Source organism: Nerophis lumbriciformis, linkage group LG35 (assembly GCF_033978685.3).
Source record: "Nerophis lumbriciformis linkage group LG35, RoL_Nlum_v2.1, whole genome shotgun sequence".
Lineage (NCBI taxonomy): Eukaryota > Metazoa > Chordata > Actinopteri > Syngnathiformes > Syngnathidae > Nerophis > Nerophis lumbriciformis.
Window position 1 is genome coordinate 522,501 of NC_084582.2, and position 25,931 is coordinate 548,431.

General features: G+C 38.6%; 1 protein-coding gene and 1 long non-coding RNA gene across 2 annotated transcripts in view; one reads left to right on the forward strand and one right to left on the reverse strand.

Annotated features, from left to right (window-relative positions):
- The window catches only part of LOC133575361 (uncharacterized), a 21,602-nt gene extending 8,811 nt beyond the window's left edge, over nt 1-12,791 (forward strand). The window contains exons 2-3 of the long non-coding RNA XR_009811493.2: nt 9,476-9,584; nt 12,513-12,791. This is a non-coding gene — a long non-coding RNA (uncharacterized lncRNA). The remainder of the gene's footprint in view (nt 1-9,475; nt 9,585-12,512) is intronic.
- nr3c1 (nuclear receptor subfamily 3, group C, member 1 (glucocorticoid receptor)) overlaps nt 6,602-25,931 on the reverse strand; it is a 67,357-nt gene continuing 48,027 nt past the window's right edge. Inside the window, exons 3-9 of the mRNA XM_061928033.2 lie at nt 18,211-18,371; nt 17,959-18,075; nt 15,955-16,236; nt 12,786-12,930; nt 12,538-12,668; nt 12,225-12,382; nt 6,602-9,034 (exon numbers count right to left, since the gene is read on the reverse strand). Of these exons, the coding sequence (XP_061784017.2) occupies nt 8,882-9,034; nt 12,225-12,382; nt 12,538-12,668; nt 12,786-12,930; nt 15,955-16,236; nt 17,959-18,075; nt 18,211-18,371 (1,147 nt within the window). The 3' untranslated portion in view covers nt 6,602-8,881. The remainder of the gene's footprint in view (nt 9,035-12,224; nt 12,383-12,537; nt 12,669-12,785; nt 12,931-15,954; nt 16,237-17,958; nt 18,076-18,210; nt 18,372-25,931) is intronic.

Genomic DNA, 25,931 nt, shown 5'->3' on the forward strand with positions numbered 1-25,931 from the left:
ATGTCTGCATATATGTTTTATAGAAAATAGATTTCCAAACGATAGCTGGCGAGTGCAAATCTTTCCATACAAGCTGGTCGATTACTTTCACAAACAGTTTGGTGAGAAAAAAAAATGGACTTATATTCACAGCATTAACATCAATGTGTGTTTGTTGTTCTAACAACCATAACAAAAAAGACAAACAAAAGCAACTACTTAGTGAGCTTCTGTGTTAAGTGCTTTGGTCACCTTGTAGTCTGAAAACATTACACGTGTGTGTTCCTGAAAGTGTATGAAAAGAGCTTATTTTGGACAGGGTGCTGATGTGTTATCTAACGTTTCTACTGCATTATTTGTTACAACAGGAAAATCATCTCAGCAAACAAAATTATGCACTGTAGTGTGTGTATATATATATAATGATGCATTGTAGAATATATATATACTGTATATATATGTATCTGTCTATATATATATATTATATATATGTGTATATATATATATATATATATATATATATATATATATATATACACACACACCGGTATATGTATAATGCTTTGTAGTATATATATATATATCTGTATCTATATACACTCTTAGAAATAAGGGTTCTAAAAGGGTTCTTCTACAAGGGCTGAGGTTCTAACTGGAACCATTTGCTTCTGAAAAACCCTTTCCCGAAGAAAGGGTTTTTCAAGGGTTCTTGGTAACGCTAATGGTTCCAGTAAGAACCATTTTGATCCAGAGAACCCTTTAAAACCGCTTTTCTGAATAATTGGTTTTAAAAGGGTTCTCACTAACACTAAGGGTTCCAGTAAGAACTGTTTTGATCCAGAGAACCGTTTTTGGAAGAAAGAGTTCTTCAGGGATTGTTGAAAGCATGGGTAAGATCCTGTGTCACCAGGGACATACTTCCTGATAACATTTACCAATAATGGTGCCTATCTTTAAATAAATGTTTTTCTCATTCAAATGTTTGTTCAATGTCAACATGATAAATGACCACAATATAATATGAACTAAACTGATCTGTAGAATACAATATGGTTCTTTATAGAACCCTCAGAAGACAAGATGGTTATCGGTGAAAACCTTTGAAAAGGGATGTTTTTAGAACCCCCTGTGTCAGGTCTAGATGAAACCCTTGAAACATGAAAGAGTTCTTTGTGGAACTCCCTGTGTGAGTTCTAGATGAAACCCTTGAAACATGAAAGGGTTCTTAGTGGAACTCCCTGCATAGGTTCTAGATGAAACCCTTGACAAACGAAAGGGTTCTTAGTGGAACTCCCTGTGTGGGTTCTAGATGAAACCCTTGAAATACGAAAGGGTTCTTAGTGGAACTCCCTGCGTGGGTTCTAGATGAAAGTCTTGAAATACAAAAGGGTTCTTAGTGGAACTCCCTGTGTGGGTTCTAGATGAAACCCTTGAAATACGAAAGGGTTCTTAGTGGAACTCCCTGCGTGGGTTCTTTGTAGAACCTCTCATGGGGGGTTCTGGGTGGAACCTTACACACACAGTTCTAGGTAGAACCCTCCAAAAGGGTTCCAGGTGGAACCTTTATAAAAAGGTTCTACCTGGAGCCAAAAAGGGTTCTCCTATGAGGACGAGCCGAAGAACCATATATGGTTCTACTTAGCACTTTTATTTCTAAGAGTGTAGATACATATATATATAATATATATCTCTAAATATATATATCTGTTTGAAAGGAGCAGCAGCAGTAATTTGAGCAGGCTGAATGTGAAAGTAACCTTTTCGACGGCAACGAAAAGCGCTTGTTTGTTTCCTGACGACTCCGTAAGCAAAGCGATGCTTGTAAAAATGTACTTAGGAGAAGAAAACGACACAAAACATACAATTATTTCCCCATCATAACCTGTGACAGGGTCAAGCATGGTAACGGAGGTTGCTATGGTTACCGTGTGAACGAATGAGGCGTGAAAAGGATGCTCTTCCACCTTTTCACACAGCAGAGGTGGGCAAATGTCGGGCTAGTGGACTAAAAAGTGAATGCAGAACCTCCTGCTTTGTCTCATTTTGGGACATAAATAGCCGGACAAACACCAGGCTCCGCCCCTTTGGGCAGTGCGCAATATGGGTGGGTCAAATCTGGCTTTGCAAACTGGAGAATATGAGCATAACCAATTATTGCAAATAAACCATTTTGAGGTTGGCAAAGGTGTTTTTGGTGCTGGACTATCAGAATGAAGCCAAATAATGTCTAATTGATCAGCTCGCTCTTCCCTAACAAGGAGCCGTATGGGAAAGTTTGCATAAATGTGACCCAGGAAAATGGACCAAATGACACTAATGGCTGCTTCGCTTTGACATCATCAAATGTTGGGAGTACCGTATTTTTCGGACTATAAGTCGCAGTTTTTTTTCATAGTTTCATGTGTGAAATTATTAACACATTAGCGTAAAATATTAAATAATATTATTTAGCTCATTCACGTAAGAGACTAGACGTATAAGCATACTTGCCAACCTTCAGACCTCCGATTTCGGGAGGTGGGGGCGTGTTCGGCGGTGGGCGGGGCGTGGTTAAGAGGGGAGGAGTATATTGACAGCTACAATTCACCAAGTCAAGTATTTCATATATATATATATCTACATCCTGAAAATATGCAAACAAAACTGTGTTTAGATAATTGATACTTCAAACTTGCATAAATAAATATTAAGAAATATAACATAACTTGGCTTCTGAGAGTTTCAAAATGTAATGAATAAAATGCTAAAGTTGTTGATAAACAAGCAATTATTTTAATAATTAAATATGGTCATTTTAAATGAATTATTATGATAATTTAAAATATGTTTATTTTAGTGTATAATTCTATGGCTGGATGTAATAAGGAGTCACAAAACAAAATACAAATAAAAATACAATTAATTTTGATGTTTTTAGCAAAATATAGTAAAAATGCATTTATTTTTTTAAATTTTTTTTAATTAATAAATATATTTATTTTTAGGTAAAATAAACATAATAATACAATTTATCTCTAGTCTGGATGATTTAGTTCTTGTCACCCTGTTGTCCTCCCGTCACGAAAAAAAGGCTGTCCTCACTCAGGTCCGCATGGAGCTGGAGGGGGCGTGGCTTCCAGCTCCGGCTGAAAATCGGGAGATTTTGGGGAGAATATTTGTCCCGGGAAGTTTTTCGGGTGAGGCGCTGAATTTCGGGGAGTCTCCCGGAAAATTCGGGAGGGTTGGCAAGTATGCGTATAAGATTTCATGGGATTTAGCGATTAGGAGTGACAGATTGTATAGCATGTTCTATATGTTATAGTTATTTGAATGACTCTTACCATAATATGTTACGTTAACATACCAGTTGGTTATTTATGCCTCATATAACGTACACTTATTCAGCCTGTTTATTTATTTTAAATTGCCTTTCAAATGTCTATTCTTGCTGTTGGCTTTGATCAAATAAAGTTCCCCAAAAAATGTGACTTATACTCCAGTGCGACTTATATATGTTTTTTTCCTTCTTTATTATGCATTTTCGGCCGGTGCGACTTATACTCAGGTGCGACTTATACTCCGAAAAATACGGTACATTTCAGCTTCAAATATTTGTACTGTAAAACATTCATTTAAGTGTTGGTCTTTTTCAGCGTTTCAATCCAAAATACTGCATTTTCTGTGTAAAAAGTGGTATCCAAGGTAATGAGAAGCATTTATTACTGTACTTTGATGATGACAGGAGCACAGAGCTCTACCAAGGCTCAATTGCTGACAAAATATCAAAGAAAGAGCAATGGTGGGAGTATTTGGGTTGTTACTTCCTGGTTTGTGGGTGTATAATGTAGCCCAGAAGAGTCAGGGCTGCATGGGATTCTGGGTATTTGTGCTGTTGTGTTTATGTTGTGTTAAGGTGCAGATGTTCTCCCGAAATGTGTTTGACATTCTTGTTTGGTTTTGGTTTAAAGTGTGGCGCATTATTAGTAAGAGTGTTAAAGTTGTTTTATATGACCACCGTCAGTGTAACCTGTGTGGCTGTTGACCAAGTATGCCTTGCTGCCGCGTATGTGTGCAGGCAGAAGATGCATACTTCATAACAAGTGGTTAGGCTGGCACGCTGTTAATACAGATTGTAGACGGCTTCAAATGCTGTACTATCATGGCACGCCCTTATTATAATTTGTAAGGGCGAAAATCGGTGAATATTATTCCCGGGAGTTTTCTGCGAGAGGCACCGAAATCCGTAAGTCTCCCGGGAAAATCAGGGGGGTTCGGCAAGTAAGCTGCTGAGCCGCATCAGAGTGATCAAAGAGCCGCATGCGGCTCCGGAGCCGCGGGTTGCCGACCCCTGCTCTAAGGGGTTATTATAGTTTACCCACCTCTGCCTTGTAGGGTTTTTTTTCTCCTGAAATACTTGGAATTACCACATTTCAAAATCATAATCCTATACAGTCTTACAGTATCATATGCCGTATTGACCCCTGATATCTATTCGGGGCGCAGAGATGTGTACATGCAAAGCAACAGGTGGCGCCAAATAGCGAGTCAGAGCTTTTCTTCCCGTCACACACGCCAGCGACCTGGACAGATGCGTTTGCGACTCTCTCAGAAACGTAAAAACAGGAGTTATGCACGATGCTAATCAATGAAAAAAAGATCAATTTTTACTTAAAATGTTTTATTTTTTTTCTAATTCGTGTCTATACAGTGCTTTTGTTACATTGCAACATTATCATGATTAGGATTACCCTCCATCCCTGATTGGCTGAGAGAAATCACATGACTTTAGTGCCTTACTCTCAAGAAGGCAGCATTGATTTCCCCTTACATGTTCACAGAATGTTTCCTATTTCGCCCTGACATGACTATAACAATTCTTATTTTTTTACATTTTTTTTTTTTTTTTTTTTTAAAAGCTGGAGTATTTTGTGCTTTTCACACAAATAAAATGACAGGATCGAACGCATCAAACAACCGAGACAAAGAAGCTTGCAGCGCAAACAACAAGCTAGCAAAACACAAATGGGGAGATGTATCATCTGTGCTGAACAACACACACACACACACATGTCTTGCCTACTTTGTGTGGACCCACGTTTGGTTAGTAGATTGGGAGGGCCCCCCTTTCCACTATAGCTAGAATGATGGAAAAATGTATATCTACCACTAGATGGGAGTAGAGAGTTGCAACCTCACTTCAGAATGCAAAACACACAAAGTAAAAAAAAATATTTTACTTCTGTAGTTGTGAGGACCAGGAAAATGTCCTCACAAGTCAAAAGGTCCTCACAGAAAGGTTGGTTTGTCAAGTGTATGTCCACACAAGGATGGTGAGACAAGTGCACACACACACACACACACACACACACACACACACACACACACACACACACACACACACACACACACACACCCACACACACACACACACACACAGACTTCTTCAGTCCAGCGGTGCTTGCAGCCCACTAGAAATCACTGAGAACGGGAGAACACACTAAGGGGGGGGCTGGTTTGGCACTCAAATAGTATCCTAAAGGATGAAGGTGAAGTTTGAATGTAGCAAACACAAACATAGCGCGACAAACTTTAAGACAAAGTATCCACGGGGCCTCAAATACGACTACCAACTACCGTATTTCCTCAAATAATGCTCCGACAATCGAACAAATCAAAGTTTTTTCCTCTACTCAGGAAAAAAGACCCACACACATTGTGGTTATTAATAGCTACGGCAGCAGACGTGGCATCTGTAAAGCTGATAGTCATGTTTAAAAAAAGTGTTTGGCTTTTTCTTTGGCTGCTCAGTTCAATATGAGCAATATCATTATTTCAAAATTAAAAAACACAGTAATTCCAGCAATATATCCTAAGGTATTGCTGAGCAAATACGTTTTTTTTTTAATGGAAATAAACTTATTTTTACTTGTTATAGCGGTAAACAAATGTTAATGTCACTTTTGTACACATTACACATACAGTACAGGCCAAAAGTTTGGACACACCTTCTCATGTCAATGCAGGCATCAAAACTATGACACCTGTGAAGTGAAAAGCATTTCAGGTGACACATTCATAGTTTTGATGCCTTCAATGACAATCTACAATGTAAATAGTCATGAAAATAAAGGCATCAAATGAGAAGGTGTGTCCAAACTTTTGGCCTGTATTGTAATATAACTTATTTTTAAAAAACAAACATGCATTTTGTTTGACTCTGATGGTTTCCTATCTATACAAAACGAGTCAGTAGCTCAAAAACCTATTTCCATCCGAATGGCGGTTCTTAATACGATTCTAAATCGATTTTAAAAAACATCAGTTTTTAAAAAGACATTTTTAGGCAATGTCCATGTTTACGTGCTGCGTGTACAGGTCAGCGACCATTGAAAAGATTGTATTTTTTTTAACCAAATAATACCTTTGTGGGAATCGGTTTGAATCGAAAATCAATTCTGAATCTACCGTATTTTTCGGACTATAAGTCGTAGTTTTTCTTCATAGTTTGGCCGGGGGTGCGACTTATACTCAGGAGCGACTTATGTGGGCTTTGTACCGAGGATGTCGTTGTGGCTTGTGCAGCCCTTTGAGACACTTGTGATTTAGGGCTATATAAATAAAGATTGATTGATTGATTGATTGATGTGTGAAATGATTAACACATTAGCGTAAAATATCAAATAATATTATTGATGTCATTCACGTAAGAGACTAGACGTATAAGATTTGATGGGATTTAGCGATTAGGAGTGACAGATTGTATAGCATGTTCTATATGTTATAGTTATTTGAATGACTCTTACCATAATATGTTACGTTAACATACCAGTTGCTTATTTATGCCTCATATAACGTACACTTATTCAGCCTGTTGTTCACTATTCTTCATTTATTTTAAATTGCCTTTCAAATGTCTATTCTTGCTGTTGGCTTTTATCAAATACATTTCCCCAAAAAATGCGACTTATACTCCAGTGTGACTTATATATGTTTTATTCCTTCTTTATTATGCATTTTCGGCCGGTGCGACTTATACTCCGGAGCGACTTATATATGTTTTGTTCCTTCTTTATTATGCATTTTCGGCCGTTGCGACTTATACTCCAGTGCGACTTATATATGTTTTGTTCCTTCTTTATTATGCATTTTCGGCCGGTGCGACTTATACTCTGGAGCGACTTATATATGTTTTGTTCCTTCTTTATTATCCATTTTCGGCCGGTGCGACTTATACTCCGGAGCGACTTATATATGTTTTGTTCCTTCTTTATTATGCATTTTTGGCCGTTGCGACTTATACTCCAGTGCGACTTATATATGTTTTGTTCCTTCTTTATTATGCATTTTCGGCCGGTGCGACTTATGCTCCGGAGCGACTTGTGTGTGAAATTGTTAACACATTAGCGTAAAATATCAAATAATATTATTGATCTCATTCACGTAAGAGACTAGACGTATAAGATTTGATGGGATTTAGCGATTAGGAGTGACAGATTGTATAGCATGTTCTATATGTTATAGTTATTTGAATGACTCTTACCATAATATGTTACGTTAACATACCAGTTGGTTATTTATGCCTCATATAACGTACACTTATTCAGCCTGTTGTTCACTATTCTTCATTTATTTTAAATTGCCTTTCAAATGTCTATTCTTGCTGTTGGCTTTTATCAAATACATTTCCCCAAAAAATGCAACTTATACTCCAGTGCGACTTATATATGTTTTGTTCCTTCTTTATTATGCATTTCCGACCGGTGCGACTTATACTCCGGAGCGACTTATACTCCGAAAAATACGGTAATCATCCTCCCAAGAAATGGATCGAATCGGGAGGTGCTGAGAGATTCCCACCTCTGATATACAGTATTACATTAATGAAGGGAAAATCTGATATAGATTAAAAAAACAATAAAGGTGGGGCAAAAAATATTTCAAAACCGGTAATAGATACCCAGTGCTTTCTGCAGTTGAGTACATCTAGATGAGGAAATACGGTAACCGTCTTTTAAAGGAGCAGTTAGTAAAACAGTGGGTGAAATTGGGGGCTCCACAAAAGTGACGCAACACAACAATCACCGCTACATTAGGTGCCTCGTTTACGCACTCATTACTACACGAAAATACTACACAAAAATATTCCTGTCTGATTGGTCGACGCAAATCACATTCGGTAAATTGATTCGTTCAGAAGGATGGAGGGGGTAGGGGAAAGTTAGTATCGATTGAGATCAGGTGGACTAAAACCTTGCATTCTTCACAGTTAAAGCCTTTAGCGGGGTACAAAGTGCCTAAATCCCACCTCAATAACCAGGTGGGGGAAAGGGGCGAAGAGCAGGCTGTGAATTTTCACACGCGCGCGCACTTCAAGGAGCGAGGAAAACACAGCTACTTAATAAGGAAGCGTTGCCACTGCATGTGTGGTGAAAGTACAATCAGGGTAAGGCGGCGACGGGCTGAGGAGAGGCACGCCCCCGGCAGGTGGGAAGAGACGGCTGAGATATCTGACGCAAACAAAAAAAAGGCACATGTTTTTTTTTCCCTTTTATAATCTGCGCGTGTAAACCTGGAAGAGGTCTGTTTAAATGGCCAACAATCCTAGGAAATTGTTAGAAACATCAAAGCACGCAAAGGACAGTAAAATTTCTATATTTAGCCACAGCGAACTAAAGCGTTTGAATATTGATGTACTTTAGTTTGCTTCAAGGCGACTACAACCTGTAAAATGATAATGTGTAGAAAATATCTGTTAGGAGTTCCATTATAGACGTGTATTTGAAGGAAGTCACCTGAGACGACGTGATGCTATTTGTTAAAATTGTAAAAACCTCCTCGCTCCCGAAGACGTACTCATGTCCTTGACAGAGGTGGGGGAGTGGGTTGGGGTATTTAAGGCATTGTGTCCGTTTGGCGGAAGCAGTCATTTCTGATGGAAGAGGAGGGCTTTGACGCTCCCGGCCTTGACTTTGGGCAGCTGGTAGCTGATGATCTCTGCCAGCATCTCGGGGAACTCCACACTCAGGGATTTATTCACAAATGTGTAGAAACAAAAGTTGAGAAGACTGCCAACCATCTGCACACACAGAACAGAACATCCGCTGCTAAGTCATGAAGGACTGCGTAAAAACTGCATTGAATACTAATGGAATGATCTTAAATACCTATGCATTCACAATAACTCACAAATTAATTTGACAAATGACATTAATGGCGCCCCCTACGAGTAGTGGTCTAAATGCTTTGAAAGACATTCTAGCACACATGCAATGTAAAGCTCAATCATTAGACAAGTGGTGAGTACACCATTTTATTTAATGTTGGAGCATTTGTAGTCCAAAGGACAAAATGCCCATGGTACTCCCCAAAAATGTTTTGTTGTTGTTTGTTTTAACCAGCACAAGTGACAGCACAACTTTCAGCCTCATCTGAAGTAAGAATGTGCCTTACGTTTTAACTTCTATTATTTGTGGCAGTGCACCTTCAACTCGAAAGAAGTCTCGCTTTGTGTGTGCAGAGCACTTTGAAGAGTCCTGCTTCAGGAACCTGAAGATGGATTTTCCAAAAGTCAACTCATGCCTGAGTCTGTGACTACTATCTATGGCAATGGAGGAGACAATGAAATGGTAAGTAATAAAATGTGTTAATGATACGTTAGCAATGTTAGAGTTCGGTTTGTTGTGTAGCTAGTTTAGCCATCTACTGTAAAACAATAGCATCACCGTAAGGCAAAATAATGATTTTCCTAAAACTACTTTTAATTAGGTCAGTGCCTACTGTGTTTGGCAATTAATTATTAGTTTTATAATCGGTTATTACTTTTGCGATTTAGCTCGTAGCTTCGCTTACCGGTATATACAGTGGGGCAAAAAAGTATTTAGTCAGCCACCGATTGTGCAAGTTCTCCCACTTAAAATGATGACAGAGGTCTGTCATTTTCATCATAGGTACACTTCAACTGTGAGAGAAAAAATCCAGGAATTCACATTGTAGGAATTTTAAAGAATTTATTTGTAAATTATGGTGGAAAATAAGTATTTGGTCACTTCAAACAAGGAAGATCTCTGGCTCTCACAGACCTGTAACTTCTTCTTTAAGAAGCTCTTCTGTCCTCCACTCGTTACCTGTATTAATGGCACCTGTTTGAACTGGTTATCTGTATAAAAGACACCTGTCCACAGCCTCAAACAGTCAGACTCCAAACTCCACTATGGCCAAGACCAAAGAGCTGTCGAAGGACACCAGGAAAAGAATTGTAGACCTGCACCAGACTGTGAAGAGTGAATCTACAATAGGCAAGCAGCTTGGTGTGAAAAAATCAACTGTGGGAGCAATTATCAGAAAATGGAAGACATACAAGACCACTGATAATCTCCCTCGGTCTGGGGTTCCACGCAAGATCTCATCCCGTGGGGTCAAAATGATCATGAGAACGGTGAGCAAAAATCCCAGAACCACACGGGGGGACCTGGTGAATGACCTGCAAAGAGCTGGGACCAAAGTAACAAAGGTTACCATCAGTAACACACTACGCCGACAGGGAATCAAATCCTGCAGTGCCAGGCGTGTCCCCCTGCTTAAGCCAGTGCATGTCCAGGCCCGTCTGAAGTTTGCCAGAGAGCACATGGATGATACAGCAGAGGATTGGGAGAATGTCATGTGGTCAGATGAAACCAAAATAGAACTTTTTGGTATAAACTCAACTCGTCGTGTTTGGAGGAAGAAGAATACTGAGTTGCATCCCAAGAACACCATACCTACTGTGAAGCATGGGGGTGGAAACATAATGCTTTGGGGCTGTTTTTCTGCTAAGGGGACAGGTTGACTGATCCGTGTTAAGGAAAGAATGAATGGGGCCATGTATCGTGAAATTTTGAGCCAAAACCTCCTTCCATCAGTGAGAGCTTTGAAGATGAAACGTGGCTGGGTCTTCCAGCATGACAATGATCCCAAACACACCGCCCGGGCAACGAAGGAGTGGCTCCGTAAGAAGCATTTGAAAGTCCTGGAATGGCCTAGCCAGTCTCCAGACCTCAACCCCATAGAAAATCTGTGGAGGGAGTTGAAAGTCCGTGTTGCTCGGTGACAGCCTCAAAACATCACTGCTCTCGAGAAGATCTGCATGGAGGAATGGGCCAAAATACCAGCTACTGTGTGTGCAAACCTGGTAAAGACCTATAGTAATCGATTGACCTCTGTTTTTGCCAACAGAGGTTATATTACTAAGTATTGAGTTGAATTTTTGTTATTGACCAAATACTTATTTTCCACCATAATTTACAAATAAATTATTTAAAAATCCTACAATGTGAATTCCTGGATTTCTTTTTCACATTCTGTCTCTCACAGTTGAGTGGTACCTATGATGAAAATTACAGACCTCTGTCATCATTTTAAGTGGGAGAACTTGCACAATTGGTGGCTGACTAAATACTTTTTTGCCCCACTGTAGCCTTGAGCCTTCATTGTTTACAACTCAAAGCAGCTGTGCAGCGGAGTTATTTAAATGATATCGAAGATAAGGCCTTTTATTTTCAATATAGACATGTGTACGTCCAATAAATGTAGTTTACACTGCAGTGACGTTACCATATATAAACCTACAACAATACATTGTTTATGGCTGATTTACTGCGACAAAAGCTAATCAGAAGTGCTAATAATAACGGATAGTATAGAAGCGGATATCATTGTTTACATCCAAAACAGCCCTACAAATGGAACGCTTGCACGTACGTGTTCCATTTGCACGTAAGTGTTTGCATCGACGTCCATCTTATTAATGAATGGGGAAAAGGGGAGTGACGTGTGCCTAAACAAAGTCAGCACATTTGTAGTTTTTCGTCTGGCAGGGTTTCTGCCACCGTCCTGAAAGTTGCTTAGTGCCAGTGAGAGTGATACAGACCCCCTCAGGCCATGACAGAGGTGTCATTCAACTAGTTATAAGTTGATGTATATCGTCCCAAAAGTTATGAGAATATTTTATGAAGGTTAAAAAGTTACTTAGTGCTGTTTAACAGTACTTTGGTTAAAAAAACATTTGCAGGATGGGTTCCGCTTTCCATATTCTGTCACTACTTTTCATTAGCTGTATCAGTCAGAGAAACATGCTCTATTACCAGTTTGAGATCTGGCCACTTGACTTGGACAAGTATTCAATTTATTTGCCTTCAAAAAGTCTGATGAATCCCATTTTTTGCGGGAACAAATCCTGGTTTGATGGAGTCTAAAGGCAAAAAGCTCAATGTGAGGTCCTGTTTACTAACCTCATGCATGGAGTCCAGCAGCTTAGTGAGCTGGTAGAAACGCTGCCAGTTCTGGCTGGAATTCTCCTCTCGTTTCACTATCGCTTTCCCCAGCTCCTTGATGTAAGACATCCGGATCTCCTCGAAAGCTGCCTGACTCTTCAGACCGTCTTTTGGCACTGCAGCAGGGAAAAGACTCGAGATCAACATATGTTCTAAACGTTAAACTGCCTTTTAACGATTCGACTTGCAAGATGTGCTAAAGAGGGAGGAATCTTGGAAGTGAAATTTCAAATAAATATGTTTTAGGTTTGTGCACCACGGGAAGTCTGACCTGTGCTGAGCAGCAGCAGGACTTTCATGCACAGATATTCGTCGAAAGAAACCTGCAGCCGGACAAACTCGCTGCTAATCCTCATCATCTGTGCACACTGTTCGGCCATGTATGGCAGCTTCATTCGCTCCCTTTAATCACAAAAGACAAAAACACATATTCATCCATCAGGATAGGACGCTGAGTCTCAAGTTCAGCTCCAACATTATTGGTCCTCCATTAGATTTGTTATTACGATGAAGACATACTCATTCATGATGAGGTCCGGGGCAAAACAGAGGATGTCGCCGTTACACTGCTGGTAAGACCTCCAACCCAGGCTGAACGACATGAGGAAGAGCCAGGAGCATTGGAGCAGAGTCATCTGGTCGTCCAGGTGAAGGTTCCTGAAACCTGAGTGGAAGGATGTTTGAGAGAAAACGGGAGACAGCAGGCAACAAGAGGATGTTGGAAGGAGATGATTGCTATATAGAATGAGAAGTAGCGCATTTGTTTTTCTAGGAACTAAAGCAGATACAAATAGCTCAATTGTTTTCTAGGAATAAACAAAATCTCTCCCATTAGTACTTACAAATTGACTACTTAAAAAGACTTTGAAATAATAAATAGTAATAAAAACACTTATATTCACTCTTTTCTATTGTTTTCTAGGAACTAACAAAATCTCTTCCATTACTATTTTATATCTTAAGTCCTTACAAATTGCACTACTTACAAGACTTTGAAATAATAAATCATTTAAAAAACACTTATAGACGTTGCCAGCTCTAGGTGATGTAGCTGAAATTTTGAGTTTGAGTTTATTTGGAACATGCAATCATACAACATGATACATCACAATCTCCAGTGTCTCTTTTCAACATGTTCGAAAAGGAGTAGGAAGAAGCAGAGCTTATTTAATCCTACCCCTTTTCTTTTACATAACAGTTGCTAAAACTTTTGTTCACTTCCTGTTCTCAATTTATTCACAATATACTCCATAAGTAATCACAATAAAAATAAGTAAATAAATAATAATTGGTGAAGTAAGTTACATTTCATATGTTGAGATAAGTAAGATTATTTTGTGAGTGAAAGAATGAAAGAATGGATGAGTTAAATAAATTCAGAATGTTTATCATGGTTCTTCTTCTTTGTACTTTGTAAACACTTTAAGTTTGAAGAGTTTCTTGAAGTGGATCATATTAGTACATTGTTTGATTGCTTTGCTTAATCCATTCCATCATTTAATTCCACATACTGATATACTGAAGGTCTTAAGTGTTGTACATGCATACAAATGTTTTAAATTACATTTCTGTCTAAGATTATATTTCTCCTCTTTTTTTGAGAAGAATTGTTGTATATTCTTGGGTAGCAGGTTATAGTTTGCTTTGTGTATCATTTTAGCTGTTTGCAAATTCACTATGTCGTAGAATTTCAGTATCTTTGATTCAATAAATAAAGGATTTGTGTGTTCTCTATATCCAACATGATGTATTATTATAACTGATCTTTTTTGTAACACCGTTAATGAATGAAGTGTACTTTTGTAATTATTTCTCCATATTTCTACACAGTAACTCAGATATGTAACACTAGTGAGCAGTAGAGAATATGAAGTGATTTTTTGTCTAGAACATGTTTTGCTTTATTCATTAATGACGTGTTTCTTGCTACTTTATGTTGTATATTTTTTACGTGAGATTTCCAGATCAATTTATCATCAATCAATATACCTAGAAATGTGGTTTCATTTACTCTTTCAATTTCTATTCCGTCTATTTGTATTTGTGTTTGACTTTCTCTTCTACTGTTACCAAATAGCATTATTTTAGTTTTACTGAGATTCAACGATAGTCTGTTTTTGTCAAACCATCTTTTTAATTTGTTAATTTCTTCTGTTACTATTTGTACCGGTAGTATCTTCTGTGTGTTCTCTCCTGAACAAAATCCGCAAATAATACTAACTTTAAATCTTTTGTAACTTTACAAATGTCATTTATATATAGATTGAATAATTTAGGTCCTAGTATTGATCCCTGAGGTACACCACAGGATATATTTAGCGTTGTAGACGTGTGTTCGCCTAGCTTCACGTATTGTTTCCTGTTCATTAAATAACTTCTTATCCAGTTTGAGACTAACCCTCTGATGCCATATCGTTCTAGTTTTTTGATTAAAATATTGTGATTAATTGTGCCAAATGCTTTAGTTAGATCCATAAAAACTGCTGCCGCATATTTTTTATTATCTATAGCATTGATCATTTCTTCTGTAATTTCAATTAAAGCCATGGACGTTGAAACATTAGCTCTGTATCCATATTGATTTTCTTCGAGTATTCTATTTTTATTTATGAAACTCTCTAATCTGTTATTGAACAGTTTTTCAATGATTTTAGAAAATTGTGGAAGTAAGGAAACAGGTCTATAGTTTGTAAATTGATGTTTGTCGCCAGTCTTGTAAATTGGTGCAACTTTAGCTATTTTCATTTTGTTTGGAAATGTACCTGTTTGAAATGATAGGTTACTAATATACATTAATGGTCCTGAGATCTCTTCAATAACCTTTTTTATCGTTTTCATATCAATTTCGTTACAATCAGTTGAAGTCTTAGATTTACATTTTTTTACAATTGTAACTATTTCCTCCTGTGTCACATTACTGAGGAACATGGAGTTGGGATTTGGCTCTATAGTATCATTATAGTCCTCAATTGAAACTGGGTCTGGAATCCTTTCTTCCAATTTTGGTCCAATATTCACAAAATAATTATTGAAGCTTTCAACTACTTCCTTTATGTTGTCATTTTTTTTCATTTCCGTCTAAGAAGTATTGAGGGTAGTCCCTCTTAGTGCCATTTTTAATAATGCTATTGAGGATGTCCCATGTTGCTCTCATATTAGTTTTGTTCCTGTCCAATAATTCACTGTAATATTCTTTTCTACATAATCGTAGTATGTATGTTAACTTGTTTTTATACTTATTTTAGAATGCCATTTCCCTTTCCTCAGCTGGACCGCTCTCACACGGCATTCATTCAGGTATCAGCATGTTTGCCCATGGTATCACTTTATTAATACATCAATGTAACTTTTTATCTTGAGTACCACCCATACACTTTTGTAACCGCCCCCGCCCACTGATGATTAGGCAAATGTCACACTGTAAACATAAAACGCTGAGGCACTGAATGAATCGAATTGAATGTGTCCACCTCACAGCACTTGCTTGGAGTGGCATCTGCTGGAGCATAGAAGCGCTGTACTTGGCCAAAACCTGGTCACTACTATGCCTACGTGCAAATTGCGGTGTCGAAAGTGAAAACACAACAAAATACGTACCAGGAGAGCAGCAAAGTGTACAAGCATTTTAAGGGTCAAAAATGCATGCTGGGTATGAAAAATGTGTTGGTTCATAAAACTAACTTCTTACCTGGCAAAGCCTTGGCCCACTTGACAGCAGAAATAAGCTGTCGTCCACCCAGTCTGTTCAAAGAGGTCAGGAAGCGGGCAAGGGTGTCAGGCAGGGTGCTATCGTAGCCCGCATAGAGGATGTCGGGTTCGATAGCCGTCAAAAGGGACAGCATTGTGGGGGCCAGCTGAGGCATGCACTTGGGCACAAGTGCGCGGGCCTCGGTCGGCGGGGGAAGTTGCACCTCGGGTGGGTTGCTTGTCTGACCGCCTTTTAACCGATTCAACTTCTTGGTCTTACGTGCTGCAGAAAATGGAACATGCAGTGGAAAAGTTATGAGTACTTAAGTTGGAAAAAAGTAATTAAATAGACTCCATTAGGGGTGTCCCGATGCGATATTTGGATCGGATCGGCTGCCGATATTTGCCAAAAATTGCGTATCGGCAAGGCATGGGAAAATGCCGATCCAGATCCAGTTTAAAAAAAACAACTCCGGTCCGTGTTTTCCAACGCACCGATTTAAATAATACATTCCACTTTTCTGCTGCTCCGAAATTTCCGTTCCGCATTTTCCAGCACACCTTCAACACATCCACATGTCTGTGAATTCTCACAGCAGTTGCTTTTAGCTGCTGGCATTACACGACAGGCTCTTCTCACTCTTTCCTGTGTCTCCCTCTTACAGACAGCAAGCGCACCTTCTTACACACGTCACATACTGTCACGACACACGTCACATACTGTCACGACATACGTCACATACGTATACGTCCTCTCCCAGCAGAGAGGTAGCAGCATGGCTAACGTTAGCTGTGATGCTAGCGCAGCCGTGCGAGCAACGCTCCCTCTAAGGTGCTCGCCTGTGCAACTGCGCACTGTTTAAGCGTCCTCTGCGCATAGCAAATCTATGCCACGCACAAAATCTAATAAAAAAATAAGCGCATAACAATTTTCAACACACGGACACGACAGAGAAAACAGTTTTCGTCATCATTGTTAAAATATTGTGACGTCTGTCGAGACGCTTATCTCCATTCGGTGCCACACGTCCACACCATCAAAATGCTGAGGCAAAAATTTCCACATCAACACCGTATGAAAAAATTAGTGATTTTTTTAGTTGTGATTTCCTTCCCTGCATGAAAGTTTAAAAGTTTAAAAGTAGCATATAATAATGCAGTATGAAGAAGAATGTTTTAATGTAGACATGCAAGCCTTGAAAGAAAATTTTGAAAATCAAGACTACATTTCCTGCAAATGGGTGCATTTCTACCATATATTTTAACTTTAGATTTATTCTCATATCAAACTCTTTTGGCTGTCTTTTTGACACTTACATCCGGCGCCCCCCTCCACACCCTGGATTATAAATAATGTAAATAATTCAATGTGATTATCTTGTGTGATGACTGTATTATGATGATAGTATATATCTGTATCATCAATCAATTTAAGTGGACCCCGACTTAAACAAGTTGAAAAACTTATTGGGGTGTTACTATTTAGTGGTCAATTGTACGGAATATGTACTTCACTGTGCAACCTACTAATAAAAGTCTCAATCAATCAATCAAAACACATAGAATCATCATACTGCTATGATTATATGCATCAAGTGTTCATTCAAGGCTAAGGCAAAATATCGAGATATATATCGTGTATCGCAATATGGCCTTAAAATATTGCAATATTAAAAAAAGGCCATATCGCCCAACCCTAGTTCAATGATGCCATTTCTGTTTGTCATGTATCATTTTGTCTATTTTGTGTTTATCCTTGAATAAACAGGTCAGTTTCTTGTTACCAACCATTGTGTATTATTCAAACTCCCCTAATTCAGGTGGCTAGTTGCTATCAAGAGTACTAAAACCCTTTTCAACATGATTCTGACAACTAAGTAGGCTAAATAACTTTAAACTTTAATACATGCTCGGATAGGCCAGTATCGGTCAGTATCGGTATCGGATCGGAAATGCAAAAACCTAGATCGGGACATCCCTAGACTCCATGATATAACTAGTGTACCTTCCAGATTCATGCCTGCCATCAGACACTTGCGGAAGCGGCAAGCTGGGCAGTTCTTTCTCCTGATCTTGTCTATGATGCAGTCGTTCCTTCCAGCACATAAATAATTATGTTGCCCTGAGATATAGCACAAGATTCATGTTACAGAAAAGTTATGCTGCAAAACACCTAAGAGTAACTGCCATAAATTCAATATTACAGAGGGTATGCAATGGTCAAGCGTGATATGTAATTTATGACTGATCTTCGTACCTTCCACTGCCCTTTTGAAAAACACCTTGCAACTGCCACAAGTGAGCACACCATAGTGGCAACCAGAGGCCTCGTCGGAGCACACCAAGCAGATTTTGTGAGTCCCGCTCTTTCCCTGGGTCGACGACGGCACCGTGGCCCCTTCCTGTCGGGACGTTGAGCTGATGGGAGCAGATTGAATGCAGTGTTAAAGGTGGATGGCAGCAATAACATCTTTATACAAAAGTAAAGAGAATGGCACTGTATGATTTGATAAAGTTGATGATTTACAAATCTTAATTGAACTATTTGTATATTTATTTCTGTTTTGTGAGTGTATATATAGATTCAGTTCATAAAAACTACCACAAGAGGTCGCCTGGCATTTGAGCATTTCTGCTCTGTCCACACCCCCATCAGTGGATGTATTGACAATTTAGTCCTCATGGAGAGCAGGCCTGCTCTTAAATCGAAGATGTTTATGCTTCTGTGTGTCTTCACGGTGTGCAAGAAAATTTGATCAGATCTGCAGTGAACAGATCAGACCCCGACAGCCACGTTTGCACGGTTACACAATGCAAAGGTGCATGCATGAACGCAGGCTAGACCGCAGTGGTTGGTGGGCGTAGCAGCACGGGAAAACCTGAGGGAAACAACTGGGCCTCAAAGTCTGAAGGAATTCAGAGGGCTGCAAAGTTAACCTGGTCACAATAGACCTGATGTTCCTCTACAACGGCATGTCTTTACATACACGTTGTCTATATATTGTGAGATTGTTTTATTTAACTCATTAACAGTTTTCATATATTATTAAATAAAACAAATTCCCACATTGTTTTGTGTTCATTGAATGTGTAAATTATGCAACAGAACATGTAATGCTTCACAGCGAGCGTTTATTCTTGTCTATCCTTTGGTCAGTTTTCTCTCTGGTATTTCTTGCTGTGTGTGTCATTAAAAAGTGGAGGTGAAGTGTACTTCTCCCAACTGCAGTTAGTTTGACCAAAATCGGAGGGTGTTTTGAATCGAAAGGTGAGACTGATGATTAATCTACTGTAAAGGTTTTTCTGATGTTGTCAGAGGGCGTGGAGGTGTACCTATCTTCTCTTCATTGGCCTGATGGAGAAGACAGCTTTCCAGTAAAGGCTTTAAGCTGCTCTTTCAAATCCAATTGCACTGTGCAGCTTAAAACCAAGGTAAACTTGTAAAACAATAGTGGAGAGAAATAAAAAGTATACAGAAGGAATAGAACAGTGCATTATTCAAACATGATGGACACCATTTACACAAAAATCTGTTTCAACTCAATCTTTTTTGTGCAGGGAAAGAAAACTACATATTTCTCAACATGCAGCCTTTCTTTGAGAACTGTCAGAGATGAAAATGTATTTCTTTCTGAAAGCATCTGTTGAAATGAACAGTTGGCAGGAAGTTGTTGCCTTCCCTCAGAGTTTACTATCGGTCAGGGTTCAGTGCCAACATAGAGGCAAGTAAGACAGAGCGGTCGAGACTTCAACAATAGGGCAGGCTTGTATCATCAAAAAGCATGGCTTTTATTGCATGAGGCTATATTTGAAATAACCTAGTGACCAGCTTAACATTTCCTAAGCCCCTTTTGGCCGAGTGCGTCACATGTAGCTTAGTAACGTCCTGCCCTACACATGTCTGTAAATTTGTACCTACATGTAAGCAGCTACACTTTAGAGTAGAAGGGCTTATTCTGTTGAGCTCACCGCTGACATCACTGAAAAGTTGGATCATCTAAAGCCAGAGGTGGGTAGAGTAGCCAGAAATTGTACTCAAGTAAGAGTACTGTTACTTTAGAGATTTATTACTCAAGTAAAAGTAAGGAGTAGTCACCCAAATATTTACTTGAGTAAAAGTAAAAAGTATGTTGTGAAAAAACTACTCAAGTACTGAGTAACTGATGAGTAACATACACACACATATCATATATATATATATATATATATATATATATATATATATATATATATATATATATATATATATATATATATATATATATATATATATATATATAAACACACACATGTATATACACACACACACACACACACACACACACACACACACACACACACACATATATATATGTATATATATATATATATATATATATATATATATATATATATATATATATATATATATATATATACACACGTATATATATACATACATTGATATATACAGTATATAATTTATATTTATTTATTTTGCCGCTTTTGTTTACATGTTAAAGGTGTTTTAATGAATATACATGCATGTTTAACACATATAGATTCCTTTCTTTCATGAAGACAAGAATATAAGTTGGTGTATTACCTGATTCTGATGACTTGCATTGATTGTAATCAGACAGTAGTGCTGATAACGTCCACATTTTCAAATGGAGGAGAAAAAAAGTTCCTCCTTTCTGTCTAATACCACATGAAAGTGGTTGGTTTTTGGCATCTTATTTGTCCAGCTTCCATATTCGTTTTTATACACTTTACAAGAAATACATTGGCGGCAAACTCCGTAGCTTGCTAGCTTGTTTGCGCTGGCTTTCGGAGACTACCCGTGCCTGGTTTACGGACCATGGTATTTCTGTTCTAAATTGGCCCGCCAACTCCCCTGACCTTAGCCCCATAGAAAATCTGTGGGGTATTGTGAAAAGGAAGATGCAGAATGCCAGACCCAAAAACGCAGAAGAGTTGAAGGCCACTATCAGAGCAACCTGGGCTCTCATAACACCTGAGCAGTGCCAGAAACTCATCGACTCCATGCCACGCCGCATTAACGCAGTAATTGAGGCAAAAGGAGCTCCAACCAAGTATTGAGTATTGTACATGCTCATATTTTTCATTTTCATACTTTTCAGTTGGCCAACATTTCTAAAAATCCCTTTTTTGTATTAGCCTTAAGTAATATTCTAATTTTGTGACACACGGAATTTTGGATTTTCATTTGTTGCCACTTCAAATCATCAAAATTAAATGAAATAAACATTTGAATGCATCAGTCTGTGTGCAATGAATAAATATAATGTACAAGTTACACCTTTTGAATGCAATTACTGAAATAAATCAAGTTTTTCAAAATATTCTAATTTACTGGCTTTTACCTGTACATACACGTGAAAGGGTTTTATGAGTTGTATAGCTTACTTTAAAGGGTAATTTACTATTTTTATTTATCATTAAAAACACTTCCTGTGGTCTACATGACATGTAATGGTGGTGCTTTGGTCAGAATTCTGCATACATTTTACATTAAGGACCATCTTCTTGCCGCTTTCTGATTGTCTTTTGAAAACGAACCGTTTTCGGGGGCGTTCTTTAGCCTGTCTCCACACTCCGCACCCTCACAAAGACATTTTTGTAGTGTTACACTTCTTACAGGGGACCGAAAAATATTATACATTGGAATTACATACTACTTTTTATAAGAAATAGTAACAGCAATGAATTTTAGAAAAGAGCACTTGTTTATTACTTTCAATGCCACAAAGTACTACATAATAGTACTACAAATAGGCATGTATTCCTATTTGAAATAAGATGTACATTCCTGCATTAAATGTAGCACGTTTATCTCTGGAGTCGGAATTGAAACAATGGGTAGATACATAGCTACATTGCTAACGTAAACGTACCACTACAAATTGTTCATCGACCGTTGCTAGACTTACCACCTCATTGTTTTTCCTGTTGCCATTTATAGTAAACACTAACCCCACCATTCCAGAGAGTTTCTGGGAAAATCTTTTTGTATATTGTCGGCAAACTTGGTAAACAACTGTCTTCAAAGAAGTTTGCACACACAAAGAGACTTCCTCACATTGACACGAAACACAAAAGTTAACCAAGCACTTCTTACTTCTTTGGCTGAGGCTGGTGAATAGTGTAGTTACCTATAGGCCTGGGCCAATAGCAAAAGTTGGTCAATGATAAATTGTCCTACAAATTATTGCAGATAAACGATAATATTGTCAACATTATTTTGAGACCAAAGTAACCACTGATGTAATGATATAACATAATAATAATGCAAGTATACACTTTCAAATGCAATTAACTTGTATTTATCGTATATTTTAACATTGTAATTGGAATGTAAACATTTAAATATCCAAGTTAAATTAAAAGAAATATACCCCCGATCCCAAAAGGGACAAGCGGCAGAAAATGGTTGGATAATATGTGCATCATCGCCAATTATGCCCAATAAATAACAATGTAGCCACACCGCCACATGTATATTGGCAATGTGGGGGAAACCCTGCATCCCTATGGGTATGAAACAATCGTGATCATTTTTTTGCCCTCTAAGCATCTACTTAACTGACATTCAGCAGCAATAACATCTTTGTTGAATTCACTGGCAAGTTATAGGTCACGATGTTGCTAAGACGTCATGCTATTTATGGAGCTGGCACTATCGTCCCCATGCTTATGATGGAAACACAAGTCAATTTACCAATTCAAACTGTGCTGTGGCAAACTAAACTGAGCTGTACCAGTGGGAAGAAACTAACTTAAAACAGTAACTTCCCAAATTACAATACATTAACAACTAATGTACATTTTAACATCACACCCAAAAAACACCCTCCCTGTCATTTTAAAGGGGAACATTATCACAATTTCAGAATGGTTAAAACCATTAAAAATCAGTTCCCAGTGGCTTATTTTATGTTTCGAAGTTTTTTTCAAAATTTTACCCATCACGCAATATCCCTAAAAAAAGCTTCAAAGTGCCTGATTTTAACCATCGTTATATACACCCGTCCATTTTCCTGTGACGTCACACAGTGATGCCAACACAAACAAAAATGGCGGAAAGAACAGCAAGCTATAGCGACATTAGCTCGGATTCAGACTCGGATTTCAGCGGCTTAAGCGATTCAACAGATTACGCATGTATTGAAACGGATGGTTGTAGTGTGGAGGCAGGTAGCGAAAACCAAATTGAAGAAGAAACTGAAGCTATTGAGCCATATCGGTTTGAACCGTATGCAAGCGAAACCGACGAAAACGGCACAACAGCCAGCGACACGGGAGAAAGCGAGGACGAATTCGGCGATCGCCTTCTAACCAACGATTGGTATGTGTTTGTTTGGCATTAAAGGAAACTAACAACTATGAACTAGGTCTACAGCATATGAAATACATTTGGCAACAACATGCACTTTGAGAGTGCAGACAGCCCAATTTTCATCAATTAATATATTCTGTAGACATACCCTCATCCACGCTCTTTTCCTGAAAGCTGATCTGTCCAGTTTTGTAGTTGATGTCAGCAGGCCAGGGAAGCTAGGGTCGATAGGGGGTTTAGCTCGCTCGTCTGCGGGAACAAACTGCCGCCATTGCTTGCTGTGCTACCGAGGTCCTTTGTCCCTGAATTGCTCACACACTCCGGCAGATTCAATGGGGGTCTGGCGGCAGATTTCTTTGACTTTATGGTTGGAAATGCATCTGCTTTGAGTGTCGCAGGATATCCACACATTCTTGCCATCTCTGTCGTAGCATAGCTTTCGTCGGTAAAGTGTGCGGAACAAACGTCCAATTTCTTGCCACTTTGGCATCTTTGGGCCACTGGTGCAACTTGAATCCGTCCCTGTTGGTGTTGTTACACCCTCCGACAACACACCGACGAGGCATGATGTCTCCAAGGTACGGAAAACAGTCGAAAAAAACGGAAAATAACAGAGCTGATTTGACTCTGTGTTTGAGAAAATGGCGGATTGCTTCCCGATGTGACGCCACGTTGTGACGTCATCGCTCCGAGAGCGAATATTAGAAAGGCATTTAATTCGCCAAAATTCACCCATTTAGAGTTCGGAAATCGGTTAAAAAAAATATATGGTCTTTTTTCTGCAACATCAAGGTATATATTGACGCTTACATAGGTCTGGTGATAATGTTCCCCTTTAACACAGGGCAACTTCACAAGTGTGATGACGGCCTGCCAGCTCAATATAGGATGGCCGGCCTCACTGCTGTCATTCACACTGATACCCCTAAGCCTAAAAGTAATTATGGCACAAACGGTGTCATTGAGTTTGAACAGTGTGCATGTAAAGGAGAGTAGAGGGAAGGGAGGATGTGCTCCTTCCCAAAGTTAAGAGCCACAAAAATAGAAATGGGAACTGGTTTGCACGCTATGCATCACTCTTGCATGCTGAACAAAACAGCTTCTATTTTGGAGGGGAGAGGCACACATTGTTTCTAGAGAGACTGTAACTATCAGACAGTAATTTTGCCTATCAATCACAATCCTTATGCAAGACAAGAACACGTTTTTCTTTTTTATGCATTCTAACAAGTAGTGAAGTGAAGTGAAGTATCAAGTGAAGTGAAGTGAATTATATTTATATAGCGCTTTTTCTCTAGTGACTCAAAGCGCTTTACATAGTGAAACCCAATATCTAAGTTACATTTAAACCAGTGTGGGTGGCACTGGGAGCAGGTGGGTAAAGTGTCTTGCCCAAGGACTAGGATGGCAGAAGCGGGGATCGAACCTGCAACCCTCAAGTTGCTGGCACGGCCACTCTACCAACCGAGCTATACCGCCCACCAGTAAATGAATGCGAGCAAAAGTCAGCTTACAATGGAGCCTAGAGGAGTCACTCAATTCTGCCTATAAAGCACTTAAAAAATATCACTCTATTCTAGGGATGTCCCGATCCAGGTTTTTGCACTTCCGATCCGATACCGATATTGTTTTTGCATTTCCGATCCGATACCGATACTGACCGATACTGGCCTATCCGAGCATGTATTAAAGTTATTTAGCCTACTTAGTTGTCAGAATCATGTTGAAAAGCGTTTTATTACTCTTGATAACAACTAGCCAGCTGAATTAGGGGAGTTTGAATAATACACAATGGTTGGTAACAAGAAACTGACCTGTTTATTCAAGGATAAACACAAAATAGACAAAATTATACATGACAAACAGAAATGGCATCATTGAAACAAGGGCTGGGCGATATGGCCTTTTTTTAATATTCCGATATTTTAAGGCCATATTGCGATACACAATATATATCTCGATATTTTGCCTTAGCCTTGAATGAACACTTGATGCATATAATCACAGCAGTATGATGATTCTATGTGTTTTGATTGATTGATTGAGACTTTTATTAGTAGGTTGCACAGTGAAGTACATATTCCGTACAATTGACCACTAAATGGTAACACCCGAATACGTTTTTCAACTTGTTTAAGTCGGGGTCCACTTAAATTGATTCATGATACAGCTATATACTATCAGATATATACTATCATCATAATACAGTCATCACACAAGATCATCACATTGAATTATTTACATTATTTATAATCCAGGGTGTGGAGGGGGGCGCCGGATGTAAGTGTCAAAAAGACAGCCAAAAGAGTTTGATATGAGAATAAATCTAAAGTTAAAATATAGGGTAGAAATGCACCCATTTGCAGGAAATGTAGTCTTGATTTTCAAAATGTTCTTTCAAGGCTTGCATGTCTACATTAAAACATTCTTCTTCATACTGCATTAATATATGCTACTTTTAAACTTTCATGCAGAGATTTTTTTTAAATGTCTCAAAAAAAATATCAGTGTTGACAGCTAGATTTTTGTGGACATGTACCATAAATATTGATGTTAAAGATTTATTTTTTTGTGAATAAATGTTTGGAATTAAGTTCATGAATCCAGATGGATCTCTATTACAATCCCCAAAGAGGGCA